General features: G+C 49.4%; 3 protein-coding genes across 7 annotated transcripts in view; all 3 read left to right on the top strand.

Moving 5' to 3' along the window:
- LOC108930258 (zinc finger protein 420-like) overlaps window positions 1-19,143 on the top strand; it is a 1,123,701-nt gene that overhangs the window by 195,736 nt on the left and 908,822 nt on the right. The gene's annotated exons all lie outside the window — the stretch shown is intronic.
- cp110 (centriolar coiled-coil protein 110) lies at window positions 6,082-12,507 on the top strand. Of its 5 annotated transcripts, none has more exons than XM_018745277.2 (8): window positions 6,082-6,117; window positions 7,180-7,321; window positions 7,717-7,845; window positions 7,936-9,055; window positions 10,832-11,163; window positions 11,331-11,447; window positions 11,952-12,022; window positions 12,309-12,507. In XM_018745277.2, the coding sequence occupies exons 1-8, from the start codon at window positions 6,113-6,115 to the stop codon at window positions 12,421-12,423; spliced, it is 2,031 nt and encodes a 676-aa protein (XP_018600793.2). In that variant the 5' UTR covers window positions 6,082-6,112; the 3' UTR covers window positions 12,424-12,507. The 5 variants fall into 5 exon arrangements, with proteins under 5 accessions (XP_018600793.2, XP_018600795.2, XP_018600798.2 ...); XM_018745279.2 differs by lacking the exon at window positions 6,082-6,117 and adding an exon at window positions 6,130-6,184; XM_018745282.2 differs by lacking the exon at window positions 6,082-6,117 and adding an exon at window positions 6,251-6,443.
- sirt7 (sirtuin 7) lies at window positions 13,718-18,774 on the top strand. The gene is made up of 10 exons (XM_029252484.1): window positions 13,718-13,830; window positions 13,947-14,084; window positions 14,220-14,324; window positions 14,828-14,898; window positions 15,000-15,072; window positions 15,413-15,511; window positions 15,851-16,087; window positions 16,676-16,756; window positions 17,229-17,335; window positions 17,472-18,774. Exons 1-10 carry the CDS (start codon window positions 13,720-13,722, stop codon window positions 17,674-17,676), a joined length of 1,227 nt encoding a protein of 408 aa, XP_029108317.1. The 5' UTR covers window positions 13,718-13,719; the 3' UTR covers window positions 17,677-18,774.

Below are 19,143 nucleotides of genomic sequence, written 5' to 3' on the forward strand. Positions count from 1 at the left end.
AAAGCTGGGAGCAGTGTGGACATGTCATGTGTGATCTCTAGGATACTGGTTCAGGGTGCTAGAGGAGCTCTCCTGCAGTATGTATCCTTGAACAAAGTTTGTATTCTGAATTGCTCCACTAAAATATAAATGGCTACAACTGAGAGTTGGTTTGGATAAAAACCCTATGCTAGGTGACAAAGTGATAATATAAGTAATGAAAATGATATTAATAGGCCTTTAATGCCCCGGGCCGCTGCTCAGAGCCGTCTCTGATGTGAACCTGTTGCCAAAATGCTGAAATGTGTCAGCAGGATTCCTCAGAACTGTCGTTCGTAACCCATTCTTGTCGACACCCAGAATTACGGCCATGGGCGACGTGTTACATCACCTCTTAAGTTATTTTTGTGCCGTGTGACTTTATTTTTTGTGTAAATTTCTTGGATATATTCAATGCAAAAAATATCTATTTTTGTTTTTGTTGTTTCACAAATGCCAGGGATGTGAGAATTTGGCACTGCTGAACTTGTAAAATAAACCTAATTTTATTTCTGCTATTGCCCAGCCAGTGGGGCACAATTTCTAGGATGATTCATTTAAAAAAAAAAAAAAAAAAAAAGATGATGATACTGAGGGTTACTGCTGTGCAGTACTTGTAATTGCTATGTTCACAGCCCTTTAAAGAGTTCTGTAAAATCATTGCATAGGCGGTAAAGTTTGTCAAAAGAGATTTTTTGAATTTCAACATGCGGAAATTAGCCTCCTGTCAGCATAGAGTGGCATCTTTTGACCTATACACACTAATGCGATGCTCGGCTGCTGTAAACGTTGATCTCACTCCGCAGGAATACATTCGTCAAACAGGAGGCAGTGTCATTTCACATACTTGCCCTTATTCCCGGCTCCCGTTCAGTTGAAATGCGGTAACTTGGCAACGTTTTCATTTGGAGGTCTCCTCATTGGTGGAGAACTGGAGGCTGTTGTGGGGGGGGTGTGGCCATCGTACGCAAAGTTAAGCGTGAGTTCTTAAAGTGGCAAGGGCTAACTTGTAATTTAAGTCGAAAAAAAAACACAGCTGGTGGAGCAAAGCAAGTCAACGAACATCTGTACTGTGGGGTGGGGTCAGGAGCCTATGCTGCCACACCCCACAAGAAATGGGAGGAGGGGGGAACAGATTTATTTTTTAAAGACCATACCAGCCTTGGCGCAGATCGCGTCTTGACCGTTCAGCAGTCGACAACCTGTGAGCTCCTTTGTCCTTTAGTTTGGGGTGTGGCCAGTTGGGTTGTGCCATCAGTTGGTGGCTGGTTTGGGAGCGCAGCCCTCACACTTTAGTGCCGATACTGTGCAACTGCATCCATGACAGGGCGCTGCTGCCTTTTTGCTCACGCTCAAGTTTCATAAAAATAAAAAAAATTAAGCAGTGCTGTCAGCAGTCACCTGTGGCCAAGGGGACTCTACCCTCAGTTTCCCCCAAGGCCTTCATCTTGGAGGTGCTCTTAAGGTCGATGTGAGAACGGTGACCTCTCCATTGACCCCACGCACCGCGTCGCGCAAGCCTTAGCCACGGCTGAGGGAGGGAGAGGAGGATGGAAGGGTGTTGGGAACGCTAAGTCTGAGCGCTGGTTGAGCGGGTCCGACGGCTCCGTGTGGCAGTCTGGAAAGAAGGGCATCAAATCCCCAAGCCTCTCGGCTCGCCTCCCTGCCGATGCTCAGCCTTAACCATGCGTTTAACTCACTTTGGCATCCAATCAGCGACTGATTTAAGGCAGTTTTTCCACTGTGTGTCACTTTCACCACATTTTTGGGTTTATTTTAAAATAAATTTAAAAATGCTAGGTGTTATGATAAAGTATGTCTCCTTAAACTGCTTGATTTCAAGGACTTTTTTTGGCCCCTGATTAACATTTTAAACACTGGAAAGCACACCTGAGGCATTTAATGTATACATATTTATGTATATGGTATATTTATATTTTTTGTTTTTTAACTTTAGTTTGGATTTTCTACAGTTTGGTTTCGACTGGTGATCTGTGAAATTGTTCTTACCGAGTTCGACCCACGTTTCTCTCTCGGCATTGCTTTTTGTATCAGTGTTGATGTTCTGTTTATTGCCGTAGCAGTCCTGTTGCGTGATTCCCTCTGTGAACAATGTGTGAAGATTTAAAAAATAATAATAAAAAAAAAAAAGTAAAACAAAAACAGGAAAAACAAAAGTGCTCGTGTAATGTCAAGCGCCACCGCCCTGTGTCATTTGCCTTCCTCCCCCCTGGGGATAGGCATGGTGGCGTACGCGCGTGCATCGTGGTGACTGTTGTGAAACAAGTGAACTTTTTTAAATATGCAATTCAGTGGGCTTCAGGGAGAGACTGGTAATATTTGCTCGGAGCAGTGCCGTCATAAACGTCATAGGAGTCAATAGTTTTATACAGAGTGCTTATGTATCTGTGACTCTTGTCAAATCCCATAATCCTTTGCTTTTCAGCGCGCTTATCTGATAACCCTTTTCCTTCCTTTGTCGCCAGTGTGTCTTGGATTACTCTGGCGGAGGCTGTTTAGCAACAGATGGACACCAATCTGAATGTGTCTTTGCTTTGAGGCAGAAAGTTTGCTTCCGTTCACAGCTATTTATGTATTATTATATCGACTATATATAGTTGTTTCCAGGCACGGGCCAATCTATTTTGGTGACGACGTCCATTCTGGAACGAAAGCCCGGACTTGACCTCTTGACGCACAATTTAATCAGAGATGGCATTGACACAGAGTACAATTTAGTGCTTCTCATTGATCCTCCGATTATGAAAACTTTGACCCCTGCAGTATCGTTCTTATATTGAACAGGTTTTTTTTTTTTTTTCTCTTCTCCCCCCCCCCCCCCCCCCTTTTTTTTTCCCCTCAACACTTTTTTTGCCAAAACGGCAGACAAGTCTCAAAACAATGGGTGAGGCCGATGAAAATCGAACCTGGGTTTTATCATTTCTGCATTTTTCATATTCAGATGCAGCTTGTATGCACAGCAAATTACGCGACTACATTAAATGCACAATAAAGTGAATGTTTTCCCACCTTAAAAGGCCTTTGTCCTTGAGAGGTCGGCACCGAGGGGAACTCGTCTAATCTCAGCAAGAGGTTTTGACATCTCTTCAGGGCTTTAATATATTCCAATAGAGAAATGGCAGCTTAAATCCTTATTTTACTGATTAAGATTATTATCTCTAATAGTTTTTGTTTGCATGTGGAAGGAAAAGGGCTCAGACTCATTCTGACTTTATGTGTATGTATGTGTGTATGTGATTAGTCAGTTGGTTGACAGTTGTTTTCTGGCATCAGGGGCATGTGGGATACCCAGGTTTACTCACTGGATTCAGAGTACTTCCCATCGCGGATCACGCTGCCGTTGGAGCTTTGAATGACTAACTTCCTACATTGCTGCTGGATCAGTCATTACTATTTGTGCCGGGTAAATAAAACTGACACCAACCAAAATTCGTAAAAAAGCTAAATGTTTGGGAGGGTTAAAAAAAAAAAGCATAGCGGAAGCCCTTTTTTATTGTTTTTGTTAGATATTTATCTGAACGGCTTTGTCGTTTGTTTCCTCTTCAGCTCTTGCTTTGCCTTTGTTATCCCTTTTGTCACACGTGAAATGTAATATATGTATTTTAATGAAGTAATGGTTTAACAGCACTTGGATGGTAGGAATCCAAGCTTTCTTTGTTTTTGTTTCCTTTTCCTTTTATATCAAACCACATGTCTGTGTCAACTGGTGATCATATGAGCGCATATGACTATCTAGCTCTTCAGAGTCGGGTATTTGTGTCTCCAAAGTATCGAGTGAGAAACTAAAGCTATAAAAATGTAGTGACTTTATGAATATGGTAAATAACAATGATTTGAAAACTTGTTTTTGTTATTTTTCTGTACGGGGTGTTAAATTATGATCTCACAGTACTTTGTATGGGGGGGAGACAGAGGTAAAGTCAATTTAATTGTAAGTATTTATTAACTAAATTATTGTACTTTTTGCAATCTGTAGATAAGTAATATGATGTATTCGTATATAACAGACCATGAAATTAACTGTTTCACTATCAGTCTGAAGCGTCTTTAATTTATTGATGTATATACTGTATGTTGATATACAGCTGACTTTATTTTGTATATGACCAATAAACACATTTTGAAAAAGACCACCTGTCGGTTCTTTGCTGCTCGGACGTTATTGAAAAGACTTTTTTTTTTTTTTTTTTTTTTTTTTTTTGTCTCTTCTCTGCTGACCCAGTTTGATAGGGGTAAAAATAGACCCGTGGAAGGGCTGGGTGGGTGTGGGTGTGTGTGTGTGTGTTGGGGGGGGGGGGCAAACATTATCTGTGGTTTGAGGAGACGGCAACCTTATTTGGAGGTCTTGATTTCTTTCCACATGATCCAAAAAAAGCAGGCAGCTGACCCACTTCGGGCAACCTCGGTGGACACATTTTTTGGCCTTGTATTAGTAAAACATGACAGTGGTGTGAAGGATGTCTAGGTGCTCCTGTCCTTAATGAGGACGTGGAGACGGCTGGGTGTGTGTGTGTGTGTGTGTGTGTGTGTGTGTGTGTGTGTGTGAGAGAGAGAGAGAGAGGAGAGCCTGGCACCGGGGATCGCGCTGGAAATACTATAATACAGGTGTGCAACCTGCACACACTTTTAGCACAGTTCTTACAGGAGGTGTGGTCCTACGTACACAAGCAACACTATATCGAAACAAGCTTGATTTTTCTTTATTTAATGTAATCTGACCACACTTACCATGTTATCCCTGATTTGGCAAGAGAAGCGTAACCACGTACACTTTAGTGGCTACTAGCAGTGATTCACCTGTTTACATAGTGTGCTCATGAAATACCCTGATCAAGGGACTTGCAGCGGAGATTTGAGCCCGGATCCTTTGGTTGCTAGGCGTCGGCTCCAAACCACCGTGATGGGATCGGTTGTCGCTGGATGGGGAGTCCCGTCTGTTTGGTGCTACACACACAATTTCCAGGGTCTAGGATGGATGGAACGCTGTTCGAAGAAACGGTCCCAGCAGCGTGGGGGCACGACGCCGCCCTCACCGGGACGTTCGCACCCGGGACCAGCGCCTCCAAGGGAAGGGGGAAGGCGCCGTTATGAGACGCCGTCCCCGATGTCGGGGGTGCGGCGCCGCGCCGCCTCGTTCTCTGGCCTAAAAGAAGTGACGGATTTGGCCGGCCCTGTCGGGGCGAGTCGGTGGGCGATGTGGGACGCGCCTCTGCGCCACTGTAACATTCGTCATTTTTACCTGCACTTGAAGCTGCTTTGTGGCCCAGTTCTTTCACGCTTGGCACGAGAGGCGAATTCATCTGCTCCGTCCTCTTAGCAGCGCTGCCATTTCCTTACGTGACCCTGTTACTTTCCCCACGTTTGCCCTCATATTGCTTTTGTTCAGTCACATACTGTACAGTACTTGACTTTACCATGTACTTGATCTATTCTTACGGCATTTAGGTGACGCTTTTCTCCCAAGCCACTCGCAGCATTGAGGTATTTACAATTATTTATCCATTTATGGAGCTGGGTAATTTGACTGGAGCAATTCAGAGTAAGTACCTTGCTCAAGGGTACCACACCCGGAGCGGAGGTGGGAATCGAACCTGCGACCTTTGGGCAAGAAGGCAGGCAGCAGCTCTAACCAGGACAGTACCAACTGTCCCTATATTATGCCTTATTCTTTTATTTTTTCTGCATTCGATCACAGCAGACATATGATGAGCCACACAAGGCAAACATGACATGCGTGCAAGTGTTCGCACGCACAGTGAAACCTGATCAGTCATCTGCGCACGCGCGCGCACGCACACACACACCCCAGCCACAGTAAAGTGCACATTGGCATTTCCTGATGAAACCCTCGGTTCTATTCGTTATGTGAACGCGACTCTCCAGGCGACACCCGATACAAAGTAGCAGGTTTAACACACCCGCCGGAGAGAGACGGGTGGAAACGGGTTACTCCTGAAACGCGAAGCGATTGTTGCACTTCCGCTGTCGGTCAGTCACGCCTGCAGGGGGCAGCAGTGTAGTATTTCAACAGGTGGGCGCGCGTGCGCGTGTTTATGTGAACGCGCTCCCGTGCATGAGGTAAAACGCGCACTGGCTTTCGTTCCGGATATGGACCGCTTTTAGTTCCGATAGCTGTAATTTCACGGTATTAATGCGAATAAATGTGGACTTTCTGTTTTTTTTTTTTTTTTTTTAACAAGCCGCCGTAATTGTACAAACGCTGGCGCTCAATAGCGCACAACCGCCCCAATGTGTCAACGGGGTGTCGCGTTCCGCCTTCGCGAGCTCGGCCTTGGCGCGTTTTGGAGCGGCTCGCGCGCGTCTCGAGGAAGCGCGTGAAATACGAAAGGGTCTCGTGCGGAAACCTGACAGAAATAGACGTCACTTTGACTGCTCAGAAAACGGTCTTTCTTCGAAATTTAATCATTAATGTCGCCTTGAACTCTCGTCTTTCTGCACAATACTATAGTGTCGCCTCGCAGTCGTATCGAAACGGTTTTTATGTTAAAGTCGCTGGCGCCACATCTTCACAAGAGCGTGTTTCAAATAATAAAAACTCGGAAAAACTTAGCCGCGCAGTTTTAATTCCACCGTGTTAACTTATTCACCTCAGAGTTTCTCTTTGTTTACTGTCACTTGTTGTTGAATGGTCGCAGAAACCGTTTTTTTTTTGTGCCAGAGAAGTGAGAGGAAATTGAGCTTAATCGGTTCAGTGAGTGTCGTTTTAGTGCTTTCGAGACAACAACATTAATGCCAGAATTATTAATCCAACATCGAACTGGACCGAACAGAGAAACAAACATTTCACTAAAAAAAAAAAAAAAAAACTGTAAACAGAGATAAAATATAACCGGTTAGGGTTTTATATATATATATAAAACATATGTATATCCTGCATGTTGTTTGAACAGCAGAGTATTTGATCCAGTATGAAAAGGTTCGAATCCCACAACCAGCTGTAGTTCCTTTGAGAAAGGTACTTAGCCTGAATCGCTCTGGTAAAATTACCCTGCTGTACAAATGGGTAAATCACAGTAAGGAGCCGAACGTAGTGAGTCGCTTTAGAGAAAAGTGCCCGCTACGTGAAGCAGCGTGCTTTAGAAACTGGCGAAATTAATTAAAATGTTCCCCTGTGTACAGGTGGATGGAGCTGTACGAGGAGTTCGTGGGGCGTCTGCGCTCTCGGTTGCTGGGGGTGTCCCGCGCACCGATCCCCAGAGACCCGACCGCCCGAGGCTCGTCTTGCATCCTCTTCCATGGCTCGGCCATCCTGCCCCCCATGGTACTCCTGAGCCTGGGCGATGCCCGAGGTCTCATCTTTCCGTCATCTCCCGAGTCCCAACGAAAAATTATATACGATGTCTTTGGAGAATTTCTCGGATGATGTCCCACCCCGAAACATATACATTTAAAAGCATAGATTGTCCTTTATAAGGTGCAGTAGGGCTCTTCGTTGCAGTACGTACCATTTGGGAGATACAAATGAAAACCACATGTCCTCTAGAGTGGACTAAAATAAACAGCCGGTTCTCAGGAATCTATTCGTTCACGGTGTGATGTTGCACTTCGAGTCCTGCGGTTGTTAGCTTTTTCTTCCCAGTCCGAGTTCTTCAAGTGGAGACGCCTCGTATTCCTCTTCCTCGCCATGTCAACACGTGTACTGCGGGTGTGTTCTAGCTCACTGAGCAGCGGAGAGAGGAAATGTTGAGATACAAAGAAGAGACCTTGAGACTCCCGAGGCAGCGGAAGACAGCGGAATGCAACCCAAGGATGCTACGTGTTCGGATGCTCCTCGACAGCGTCCAGGTACTGACCGCTACTGGTTGCTGACGGTTGGCCTGTGTTATTAGTTTTGGTTCCATGTGACATTTTGTTGCTTTGTTTCTGGTCTTTCAGGTGAGAAGGGCACCGTCGCTCAAAGAGTTTGTCCAAAGCAAGGACACCACTTTCGTGACACAAAGTGCCCACTGCCTGGGTGCAAACACTGAGTTCTCGTCCCGAACGGACAGAATAGACTGGGCAAGCGTGCCCCTCCGGGACCTTCCCCTGCCAGTGTGTTCTACATTGAAACCAATGCATGATGGGAAGGTGGATGACATCACGTCTCACACCTTGGCGTGCGCAGCCAGAGGTTCGCTGGGTGCAAAAGGGTTGAGTATGAGTTCAGAAGTGGACAAGCGTAGTAGGACCCAGGATTCCATAGTGTGTCTAGAGGCAGGCGATACAGGACAAGAGCATCCGGAGCGAGTCGTCTCAGAGCCGACGCCACCTTCCGACTCCGTCCACATTAACGCACTGAATACGGAGCGTGTCGGGCCTCAGCTGGGCTCAGCTCGTAGCATCTTCTGGAGCTTTCCCAGGCCGCAGCTGTCTTGCAGTCCCACTCGCCGTGAAAAGGGGGGTGGTTTCACAAGAAAGCTGTTTGTGAACACTGCCCTACCCGTGAGCAGCGATGCTGACAAGGTGGGCTGCCCGACAATGGGGGACGAGAATTTCAAGGAGAAGATTCTTGACCGCTCCATGCAGATCGGCCAACTGGAGATGTGCCTGTCCGGCCTGAAATCCTCGATCTCTGACCTGGGCACCATATTAGTGTGGGAGGATGATCCGACAGAGAAGCAATGTCCCAAGGACAAGCAGCTGGCCTGTGCTCGCCGTGTGTTGTTCCCTGGGTTGACGCTCGCTGAAGGAGGACTTGTCGGGCCTGACTGCTGCATGACAAATGCATCCACGTTCACCCCAGGGGACATCGGCTACCGGTGGGCGGTGGAGGACTGTCGCCCCTCGTTAAACCGGTCTTATGACGTGGAGGCCCCTTCAGGCTTGTGGCTGCAGGCTGAGCCAGACCAGGGTGCTGACCGGTGGGGGGACGCGGGGCTGTGTATCCCAGAGCCCGCAAGCTACGTCCTGCAGTCCCAGGCCAAGCATAGGCTCCTCGTGGGACCTTCAGCCGAGAGTGCGTGCAGGGTGCCAGGCAGCAGAGCAGAGGGAAAGCAGAGTTGCAGCGCCTCTAAAGGTAAAGAGCCGCCTGTGTTTCCACGGTAACAGCTCATCAGAGACGTGGCAACCTGAAGGTCAGGCCCTCTTATTACAGGACTGTTGATTGGTGTCACATACGTGTCGGTGTATCCCTGCATGCTGTGTCTCAATGTGCGATACCATTCCGGAGAGGCAGCTGATGCATAAAGAAGCACAGTGGACCCAAGGCGTGGGGCAGGGGCAGACACACACACGGACACAAGGATGCAAGTTGCGGAGGAGCGGCTGTAGGTGCGAAGTGCTGTCGTGCTGCTCGCTCGCACCGCAGTGGGAAAGGAAACGCCTGCATTGCGAAAAGTTCCTAGGAGACAGTTGGTGCTGCAACTCAGATGTGATTATAGAGCAAGACTGCTGAGTGCTCAAGCTGCGGGGCTTCTTTTAAAATATAACTTATAATGAACAATGTTAATATTATTCACCATGGCAACTGCGTTTCAAGCAGTGCCACTTATTCCAATGTGTGGTACATGAAACAGTGTCTCGGTATCAGTAAGCATGGGAGTGGGTTCGACAAGCGAGTGTGTTTGTGTATTTGACTCCATTTTCTCCAGTTTGTGTTTTGTTCTGGTGCCGCAGCAGGCAGCACTGGTGCCTCATATCATCTGCGGTCTGGCTTCAGACGTGGGTTTGAATCCTGCAGAGTTCTGTTCGTGTTTCTGGCTCTTCTCCGGATGCTCTGGTTTCTTCCCACAGTTCAAAGATGTGTTTCAGATGGAGTGGTGACTCCAAATTGCCTTTACCATTTGTTTGTGTGTGTGTGGAGGATTTCTCTGTGATAGAGTGCTGTCCTGTCCAGGGTGTACCCTGCCTCACGCCCTACGTGTCTAGGATAGGCTCCACGCCATCATCACGTTGCACCGGACGACCCGTTAACGCGTTTTGTGCTGTGTTTGATGAATCTCTGAACATGTGAGGGCTGAAGTGTAACAAAGTGTAACGGGCACAAGCAGCACCACATCCAAGGCCGTGCCGTCTCCATCCGTTACTCCTTGAGCTGAACTTGCTCTCATGTTCTTGCGCCATTAATTATAGCCTTTAATTTATACAGCTCTCAGCACTATAATTACCACAAGCTGTTTTATATGCATATCTTTTTTCCCCTCCTTGTCGCCATCTATGTGCATGAAGTCGGGACCCAGGGCGGATAGAGCAGGGGCGTATGAGAGGCGAATTGACGGCAACAATGAGTGCTAAATTGGTTTCATTCAGCATATGTATTAAGGGTTGTACCCCCACCACACCCTTACGGGTTACTGTCATCATTCCTCATCTGCCACCTCCCCTTTCTCTCTCGCCCAATCAGAGGATAGTTCACGGTTACCAACGCCTCCGGCACCTGTCCTTCCAACGCCCCACATATGGCTCACATCTTGGGGATGCCACGGCTTTTTTTTTTCTTTTTTAAAGGGAAAGAGTAACACTGTTTTGTCTTCAGGGTCCCTGTATACTCCTCTCTTGATTAAATTATTAAAGTAATACGTCAGTTTGAACGGGTCCCTGACAGAGAATATTTAAAAATTTCCTCTTGCTGTTTGTTGTGCCAACGATAGGAATTCTCTGCCGTCGTTAGATCTCACGTTTAACACTCGTCACCTTTTTCGTACGAACAGGCCGGTTCCTGTCTGGTCTCTTCATACTTTCGAAAGCCGTGAGTGTGCAAGTGTGCCGCTGGACCTCCGATGGTCATCGTGTGTGTCTATGCATGGGACATGTGGACAGGAACTGGTTTACACTGGTTTCCCTTTCCTTGCAGGTGCGCCAGGCAGAAAAGGTTCGCAGTGCTCTCCATCCCCTGCTGCATCAGGGCTCTGTGAAAGACATCGTTTAACAGATTACACAAGCGACGTACGTGACTTTGTCCCGCAGACACCCTGTCTCCTCGCCTCGCATGTGCGCCCCCTGGTGGCCGCTGCAGTCAAGGGCTTCCTCACAAGGCGCCTGCTTCGTACAGAGCAAGTGGCACAGCTGCGACGTGTTGTCACGGACTCCCAGGACTTCCTGTTGGCGTTTCAGTCTGAGACGCCCACGGGGGGCACCCTTGTCAGCCAGCAGGACCTGATATTGCTGGAGCGAGTGTTACTGCAGGTACGCGGAGCTCAAAGCGCTCCAGAAATGGTGTGTACACCCTCATCCCATCATTTGCAGAACCCAGTCCGGTGCCTTCTGTTGAGTCGGCCACAACCCTAAGTGGTAAACGCTCCAAACGGTGTATTTTACGGTCTCTCACACACTTTGCCCACTCCCCACTCAAGCTCCGCTCTGCCCTGTACGAGATCCACGACATCTTTTTCTGCTGCACCGTTGGTGAGAGGATGAAGATGATATCCGGGGACCGTGAGCTGGCCAGAGCAAGAGAGCTGAAACGCCTGGTAAAGCTTTGGCAGGGCCGGGGGGTTGGGTTCAAGTTCAGATCACCTTTAGATTGGTGTATGGGCTCTACCCTGGAGCAGCCAGGGAGTTTGTGCTCCCTTCTCCCTTTGGACACATGCTAACACCATGATGTCCCACTCTTTAATTTGGACGTCCTGTTTGTTTTACACCAAACCATGAGAAGGTAGGAAGTATCAGTCTAAAAGGTGCAGCAACGGTTCTGCTCCAGGGATTTGAAACTGCTCAGTTAGCAACTCACTGTAACAACTGCTGTCGGAAGAGTGCTGTTGTTTAATTGTTCAAGTGATGCTTTTATCCAAAGTACCTGTTCACACAGCTCACATTTTAACAGTATCATTCAAGTTACCAGGTAGACTCAAGGGTATTAGAGCTGAGGCCCTCTTGGGACTTGAACTAGTGACCTTCAGGTTGCATTACTATTAGAGTTCATTTTTTAGTGACTCTGGTATTTAACAAGTGTGTCTTTGGCTTCATCCTTGAAGGAGAAGGAAGAAAGGCAAAGCCACCAAGTTCCCGGAACCGCTAAGTCCCTGGAGAGGAAGAGGAGCTGGACGTGAGTGCTGCCCGCGGTCATACTGAGTGGATCGAATTCTTTACACGTTGCATCAGCCTCCGTTGCGGACCAAACTCTTCACACACAGACACACACACACTTCCCTGTGGCCGGTCAGGGCTGGAGCGCTTTAAAATAACTGTGAGATAAGTGGGAAAAGTGAATGAAAAATTAGTCACGGAAGCTGCATGACACGATCAATATGATCGGTACCCAAATGGCACTGTGGTTTGTGGGGAAAGCTCCGCCCGTGAGCCTTGTTGAAACCCACGTTTCCTTGTTGCAGGGTGCAAAAGGCGCACGAGGAGAGGCAGCAAAAGGTTAAGGGCAGGGATGGCTGTAGACGCGTCTGTGAGCGTGTCTGTCAGAAGAGCGTCTCCATCCTGTCCGGCAGGCTGTGAGGAACCAGAGCGCCCCATCGTTCCTTCGGGATGTGTATACACACACACACCCCACCCTGTTTTTCAGTTATTCTTTAATAAAAGTCTGCATGCTGTGACAGTTGGTTCTGTGTTTAATTCTTGGGCTGCAGTGATGAATTTCACAGCCAGGAGGTTATGATTAATCACATTTGCTTTAACACAGACCCCCCTCTCCCCCAGAATAACATAAAATGTTGCGCTTCTTCCAAAGCCACAAATCTGCTGTCAGGGTAAGTGCTGTCTCAAGGGTACAACCACAGGTCCCCGGTACGAGCTGCAGCCATTTGGCTCCAGTTCCACGTCTGGATCAGCTACCGAGTGGTGAATGTGACCCCCGTTTGCACTTAAAGAAGTAAATTTCACGAGCGTCCGGCGCGTCGGTCCTAAATCACACCCTAAATGGGCCTCGGAGCGGCACTTCTTTAGCGCAGAAAGAAATGGGTTGTTTTTGTTACATCTATCATTTTATTCCTTTTGTTCTCCCACCAAATGTGTGCGGTGACAGCTATTGAAGGTTGTTGGGGACAGAAGTGAAAATCTGCAAACTTCAGAGTCACTTAGTGCTGCTGGGGAATAGAACTGCTGCTGTTTAGCCACATATTTTCGTAGTATAAGATAATTTGTTCCTTACGTTCACTTGAGCCACAAGGCTACTTACAGCCCTTTGGTCCTTTTTGCATCTAAATACTTTGGAGTTAGTACGGTGGGGTGGGGGCTGCTTGAGGCCACTGCTGTCTAACAGGAAGGTTGTTGGTTCAAATCTCGCTCCTGTCAAAGTACTCTTGATCGAGGAGGTACTTGCACTGAACTGATGCTGTATAAATGGGTAAATCGCTGTAAAGATAATTTTCTATCACTAAGTTGCCTTGGCTGCAAGAGGCATAGTGGTTAAAGCTGCTGCTTCTGGACCCGGAGGTCGTGGGTTCGCATCTCGCATCTCGCCTCCTGCTCTAATACCAAGCCAGGCCACGAGAGCAGCAACGGGAACGTAGGGCTCGAACCTGGAGCCTTCAGCTCTCGGAAGGTTGAGCGTCATTCGCTTTGCGCTCAATACCGACGTGAAGGAGCACGAGGAGCGACGATGATTCGCGACACAGACACGAGGCGGCGCTCACCGCCCAAACGACCGACGGACGGCTCCCATGCGGGAGAGCGAGGAATCGGCCTCCGCGCCACCAGGGGGCGCCGTTGCACTCGCCAGCTGCGCTTCCCGTCGAGCATGTCCGCTCTTGCCCGTTCCCCCCTTCCCCCCGCCCCCCCCTACAAACAGGAAGAATGGAGGCGCCGTCGGCAGCTGGACGCGTCGCTCCGTCCCGGGCCGAGAGGAAAGCGCAGGAACGGGAGCAGATCCTGGAGCGGGAGAAGCGCAGGAAGACGCTCAAACTGGTGAGGAAGGAGCGCCGCGGAGGGAGACGCACACTGTGTGACACGGACTGTGCTCCCGCACTGTATTAATCCGCGACTCTGTCAAACCCCCTCCCCCCCCCGCGGCGCCGGCGCAGGTGTCCCGCATCCTGAAGAAGTCGGAGCTCGAGCGCACAGCGGAGGACGCGGATGAGCTGCGGCGCCACGAGGACACAGTCCGCGAGCTGTGCACGCGGCAGCTGCGCAGGAGCATCCTGAAGAGAAAACAGGAGGAGGTGAGGGGCAGGATGGTAGGACGGGCGTCCATTCGCACTATCCTCCAGTCCTGGACTGTCTGTCTGTCTGTCTTTGCTGTCCGACGAAGGCGGCGTATGACGTCACCCTCCGCCCCGCCTCCGCGTGTCTCCCAGGTGTTTGACGACGCCGAGGAGCTGCGGAGGAAGGTGTCGCAGCTGGCGGTGGCGGTGCGTGGAGCCAGGCACCTCGTGGTGTACACTGGAGCGGGCATTAGCACGGTACGCTCCTCAAGGTGGTCCCTGCTGGACCGCCACCGTCGGCACCCAGAGGTGTGGTACCAGATGGTACGCAGGTGATTCGGTGCACCACCTCCATCCCTCACAACTGCTGAATCCCTTGCAGCGTTCAAGAAGGGTCTCAAACCCATGTCTGGGAGCCACTTCTCTCCTGACAGCTCCATGTGCTTGCTATTTGAATCTAATTTCCATGGATACGGTACAATGAGCTCCCCCTGTCCCTCAGAGCTGCTGAATCCCCCCAAGTAACACCATCTGCTGTCATTATCTATGTAATTGCTATTTGAATGTTGCTTCTGTAGACGCTCCTGGAGGGATGCGAGCCAACAACACGGTGGCATTGGGCACACGTTCTGTGTTGATAATCCCGTGTCTCTGTCTAAAGTTATCTGCCTGTTGTCGATACACTTTTGTTTACTCTGAGTTCACGGTTCCCTTGGCACTAAATCTATGAATGTGAACCGTTTGCGCACCTGGTTCCTCAGGCGGCTTCCATCCCCGACTACCGTGGTCCAAACGGCCTGTGGACTCAGCTACAGAAGGGCCGTTCGGTGAGGTGAGTGAGAGACGGTTGTTGAGACAGGCTGGTGGGTGTGGGTGGGTCTGTCATGGGGTCTTGAACTGGCCCTCAGCTCACCTGTGTGTCTGTGCCGGCAGCACCTCGGACCTGAGCGCAGCAGAGCCCACGTTGACCCACATGAGCATCCGGATGCTCCACAAGGAGAAGCTGGTGATTAACTGTCCTGTCAATGATGGATCTTCTCTCTCTCTCTCTCTCTCTCTCTCTCTCTCTCTCTCTCTCTCTCTCTCACACACACACACACACACCTTCTTTTAATGGCAAGCTCAACTCCATTAGCACTCGACGTTACAGAGCCGTAAAGGACACTCAGCAGAGTAGGAGTGTGGGGTCGCCGCACTTCAACTCACTTCCACAGTGTTTACAGCTCCTGTCTTGGGCCTTTCAAAGCGTAACAACAATCGCTACAGATGTAAAGCTGCCGAATTATATGTCTGTTTTCCTGTTCGTTCGCGTCCGTCTCTCATGACGTCTGCCTGCGTACGTACAGGTGCAACACGTGGTGTCTCAGAACTGCGACGGACTCCACCTGCGCAGCGGGCTGCCCAGACACGCCCTGTCGGAACTTCACGGGAACATGTTCATGGAAGTGAGCGGCTCCCTGCTCTCGACCCCACGCTGTTGCACCCCCCCACCAACATTTCTATCACTTTAATTGCAATGGTTTCCATAAACAAACAATAACATGTCATTTCTGTGGCTACCAGCGCTGAAGGCTAGCAGCGGGTCCCATGGTGCAGGGTAACAAGGAGGGGACTTGTGCGCTTGTCCCCATTGGTTTCAGTCCCACAAGGATGTGATGCAGACGGATCCTCTGAAGTGTGAACCTAAAGCTGTTTTTGCGACGCGTCTTGCATCGTCAGAGAGTACTGGCTGTTAGCGGTTGTCATGGTTACCCACACCAGACCGCTGGCTTCATTTCCCGTAGGTGTGCACCTCGTGTTCCCCAGCCCGGGAGTACGTGCGGCTGTTTGACGTGACGGAGCGCACGGCGCTCCGGAGACACGGCACGAGCCGCCGATGTCCCCAGTGTGGTGGCGAGCTGCGCGACACCATCGTGCACTTCGGCGAACGGGGAACCCTGGAGCAGCCGCTCAACTGGAAAGGCGCCATGGAAGCTGCCGCGAAGGCCGACGTCATCCTCTGCCTGGGCTCTAGCCTCAAGGTGGGCCCCGTGATCGAAATGTCGATGGTGCTGTTCGCATGAGGGAGCCTTTTGTTTCACCCTTGAGACAGGTATTGAAACAGAATTATTCATCCATGTGGTATCTAACCGCTTATCCAGTGTAGGGTCGTGGTGATCCAGAGCCTGTCCCTGAAGCACAGGGTGTATGGAGGGGCACACCCCAGGTGGGACAGCAGTCCATCACAGGGCTGTCAAACTCGCACACTTGGGGACTACAGTCACCAGTTCACGTGAAATATGTGTCTTTGAGCTGTGAGAGGAAACCAGAGCACCCAGAGGAAACCCACACCGATACGGGGAGAACACCCAGACTGAGTTGCTTTTGAACCCGTGTCCGAACGTGCTGCCCCTGGAGGGTGACACCCCAGTTCTCACCCTTAGCTAAAACTACTGCAGTAAAAACGGGGTAAAATGCAAACAAGGCCATTACTTCAGACCCATGCAGCTAATCAGGTAAAACGCATGCAGGTCCTCAAATAAGTACTTTTTCTTGTCGTCCCAAGATTAGCTGTGCCGCAGATGACTGCCTCTGGCTGGCGACTCAGTGCTGCCCTGTCTCTCCCCCAGGTCCTTAAGAAGTATACCTGTCTGTGGTGCATGAACAAGTCGACGGACAAGAGACCGAAACTGTACATCGTCAACCTGCAGGTACTTTTCTTTGTGGGCTCCTAACACTTACTTACATTCACTCTTTTGGACTACGCTTTTCTCCTAAATGACGGACAACTCGGAGTAAACAAAAGCGCGTCAGCAATGGACAAAGAGCTATAGATGGAAGCGTGGGATTATCGATGTACAGCTTATGTGTCTGGCACCACCATGTTGCTGGTTCACATCCTCCAGCAGATGGGGTTGGACTCATTTATGGAGCTGTCAGGAGATCAGCAAGGAAGTGGGTCTGAATGAGATGGGTTGGAGGGATTCAGCAGCTCTGAGGGGCAGAGGGAGTTTGTTCCACTACATGGGGGACCAAAGTCAAAACTAGTGCACTCTGAATTTTGGACCTCCTGTGAGTGGGGCCACCGGGTGGCCAGAGGTGGAGGAGCGCAACGCTCCAACTGGGGTGTGCTGACGGTTGTCCCTTCGTCACGTGAACGTACCCATGTTTCTTTCTGCTCAGTGGACACCGAAGGATGACCTGGCAACCTTGAAGATCCACGCAAAGTGCGACGATGCGATGCGTCTTTTGATGCAGGAGCTGGACATTACCATTCCGCCGTATGTCAAGTAAGGGCCGTATCCGTTAGCGAGAACCCTGATTCGATTGTGTAAGTTGAAGAGTCGTGTTAGACGACGAATGACTTGAGCCGTTTTTATGAATAACGATGATGTTTTTCGGTTGGCTTCTCGCTCTCTTTAACAGAGCAGAAGACCCTATTTTCAGATTGGCCACCCCATTAAGGCCCGGAGAAGAAAACAGCCACACGCGTAAAGTTATATCGCCATCTGCTGGACAGGAGGACTGCGTGTCGGCTCCCAAGGGGACGGCCTTGAGCGCGGCGGTTCAGGGCGGCTGGTTTGGACGAGGGTACTCCAAAGGAAGGAGAAAAAGGAAGACGTCAACCTAATGAAGCTGGCATTAAAGACACTACCTAAAAATATTCAGGGATATATTGGTCATACATTTCTCTTTTATAGGTTTCTGCAAAACCATCTCTGTGGCAACGTGGTCTGTGCGATGGTTGACGTTGCGTGCTATTTATTGAATTAGTATTGTTTGCACCTTACTTTGCCCTCAGGTATTAAGTTGGAGCAATACGATGACTTCAGCGGGGAAACCTGTCCGACGGCGCGAAGCGGAAGTTTGAAAATTGCGTTCCCTTGTCTGCAGTTGACATGTTTACATTTACGCTCCCTGGACATTGCAGTATGTGAAGCTCTGGATGAATATTTGAGTCGGTTTCTGCTCGTTGTACTGACCTGTGCAGGAGAGATCAGGAGGATAAGGAGGTTTTAAAGTACTTTGGCTCTGTTACACAAGTTTTACCTCTTCCTTTCTTCTAGTAGGGTAATATCAGAGTTGAACAGGACGTTTTGCTTTTCGTGGGTAGATTTTGAAGGGTGATGGTTAAGGAACTCTGCCTGTGACCGGAAATGGACTTTTCAGGTCTCTGGATTTTCCCTTGCCATCGGTACCTGGAGCAAGGTACGCAGCCTTACGCTCTTACCAGATGTGTATATAAGAGGTATAATAATTTGTTGCGCTTGAGTAAAAAGCATCTGCGGAGCAGCTAAACGCAAACTTCCGGCAGTTTGTGACCGCAGCCTCGTCGACGTCTCTGTGTTGTGAATCGCTGGGAAGTCTTTGACCCCTTCAGTGCGCGCTGGAGGTTTTGCAGGTGAGCTGGGTATGACGCCGACGCCTCCGCTTTGGCCCCGGTGCTCTCAGGGTAAGCAGGACAAGGGGAAACGTGCGGCACCGTGTAACAGCAACCTGGACCGTGCGCTCGAACAGACCGCAGCGCACGGTGCCGGGCGGGACACTTTTTCCTCTGTCGCCGCCGTTCCGGCCCTGTTGCGGCAGTTTTTCTCTTTTCGGTGTTTTAAAAATGGTGTTTGTAAACTTGATCATTCCAGTAGAGCTGAAAGCAGCAACACTGTGACGGGCGCTGCCCTGAGCCCTCCCTGTACGGGGGGCTCTTGGTTTTACTGTGTGGATTGTAATAAACAGGATACTGATGTTGACTGTGACTCTTTCTCATTCAAGAAAAGGATGGAGTCTTTTCCCACGTGAGCATTCCTGTACACACGGTGGGTTACTAAAACACACACCTTAGCAGCACACATTTCTAGGTAAAAGGGCAAAAACAGAAAAATGCAGGGTATAAATACACAAAATTACTATCAGCGTAAACAGTAAGAACACAGTCTTCGCATGCATATAAACAGTGGTTGTATTGTAAAATTCCTTGCGTTCTTATTTAGAACGAGCTAAACGAGCCAATACTAAACTATCGCTGCGAAAATGAAAGCACTTCCGTCGCGCGAAAACGACCGATCACGTGACTCGGATCACAAAACTTCCGCAACAAAAT

This window comes from Scleropages formosus, chromosome 1, assembly GCF_900964775.1.
Source record: "Scleropages formosus chromosome 1, fSclFor1.1, whole genome shotgun sequence".
NCBI lineage: Eukaryota > Metazoa > Chordata > Actinopteri > Osteoglossiformes > Osteoglossidae > Scleropages > Scleropages formosus.

What these genes read in the sequence shown, in the direction of transcription:
- sirt7 (XM_029252484.1), top strand. Translation starts at nt 13,720, where the DNA reads ATGGAGGCGCCGTCGGCAGCTGGACGCGTCGCTCCGTCCCGGGCCGAG. An exon ending in TGCTCCACAAGGAGAAGCTG is followed by an intron (nt 15,073 to 15,412) that starts GTGATTAACTGT and finishes GCGTACGTACAG; the next exon opens with GTGCAACACGTGGTGTCTCA. An exon ending in GCCTGGGCTCTAGCCTCAAG is followed by an intron (nt 16,088 to 16,675) that starts GTGGGCCCCGTG and finishes TCTCTCCCCCAG; the next exon opens with GTCCTTAAGAAGTATACCTG.
- cp110 (XM_018745277.2), top strand. An exon ending in GAGTTGCAGCGCCTCTAAAG is followed by an intron (nt 9,056 to 10,831) that starts GTAAAGAGCCGC and finishes CTTTCCTTGCAG; the next exon opens with GTGCGCCAGGCAGAAAAGGT. An exon ending in GAGAGGAAGAGGAGCTGGAC is followed by an intron (nt 12,023 to 12,308) that starts GTGAGTGCTGCC and finishes TCCTTGTTGCAG; the next exon opens with GGTGCAAAAGGCGCACGAGG.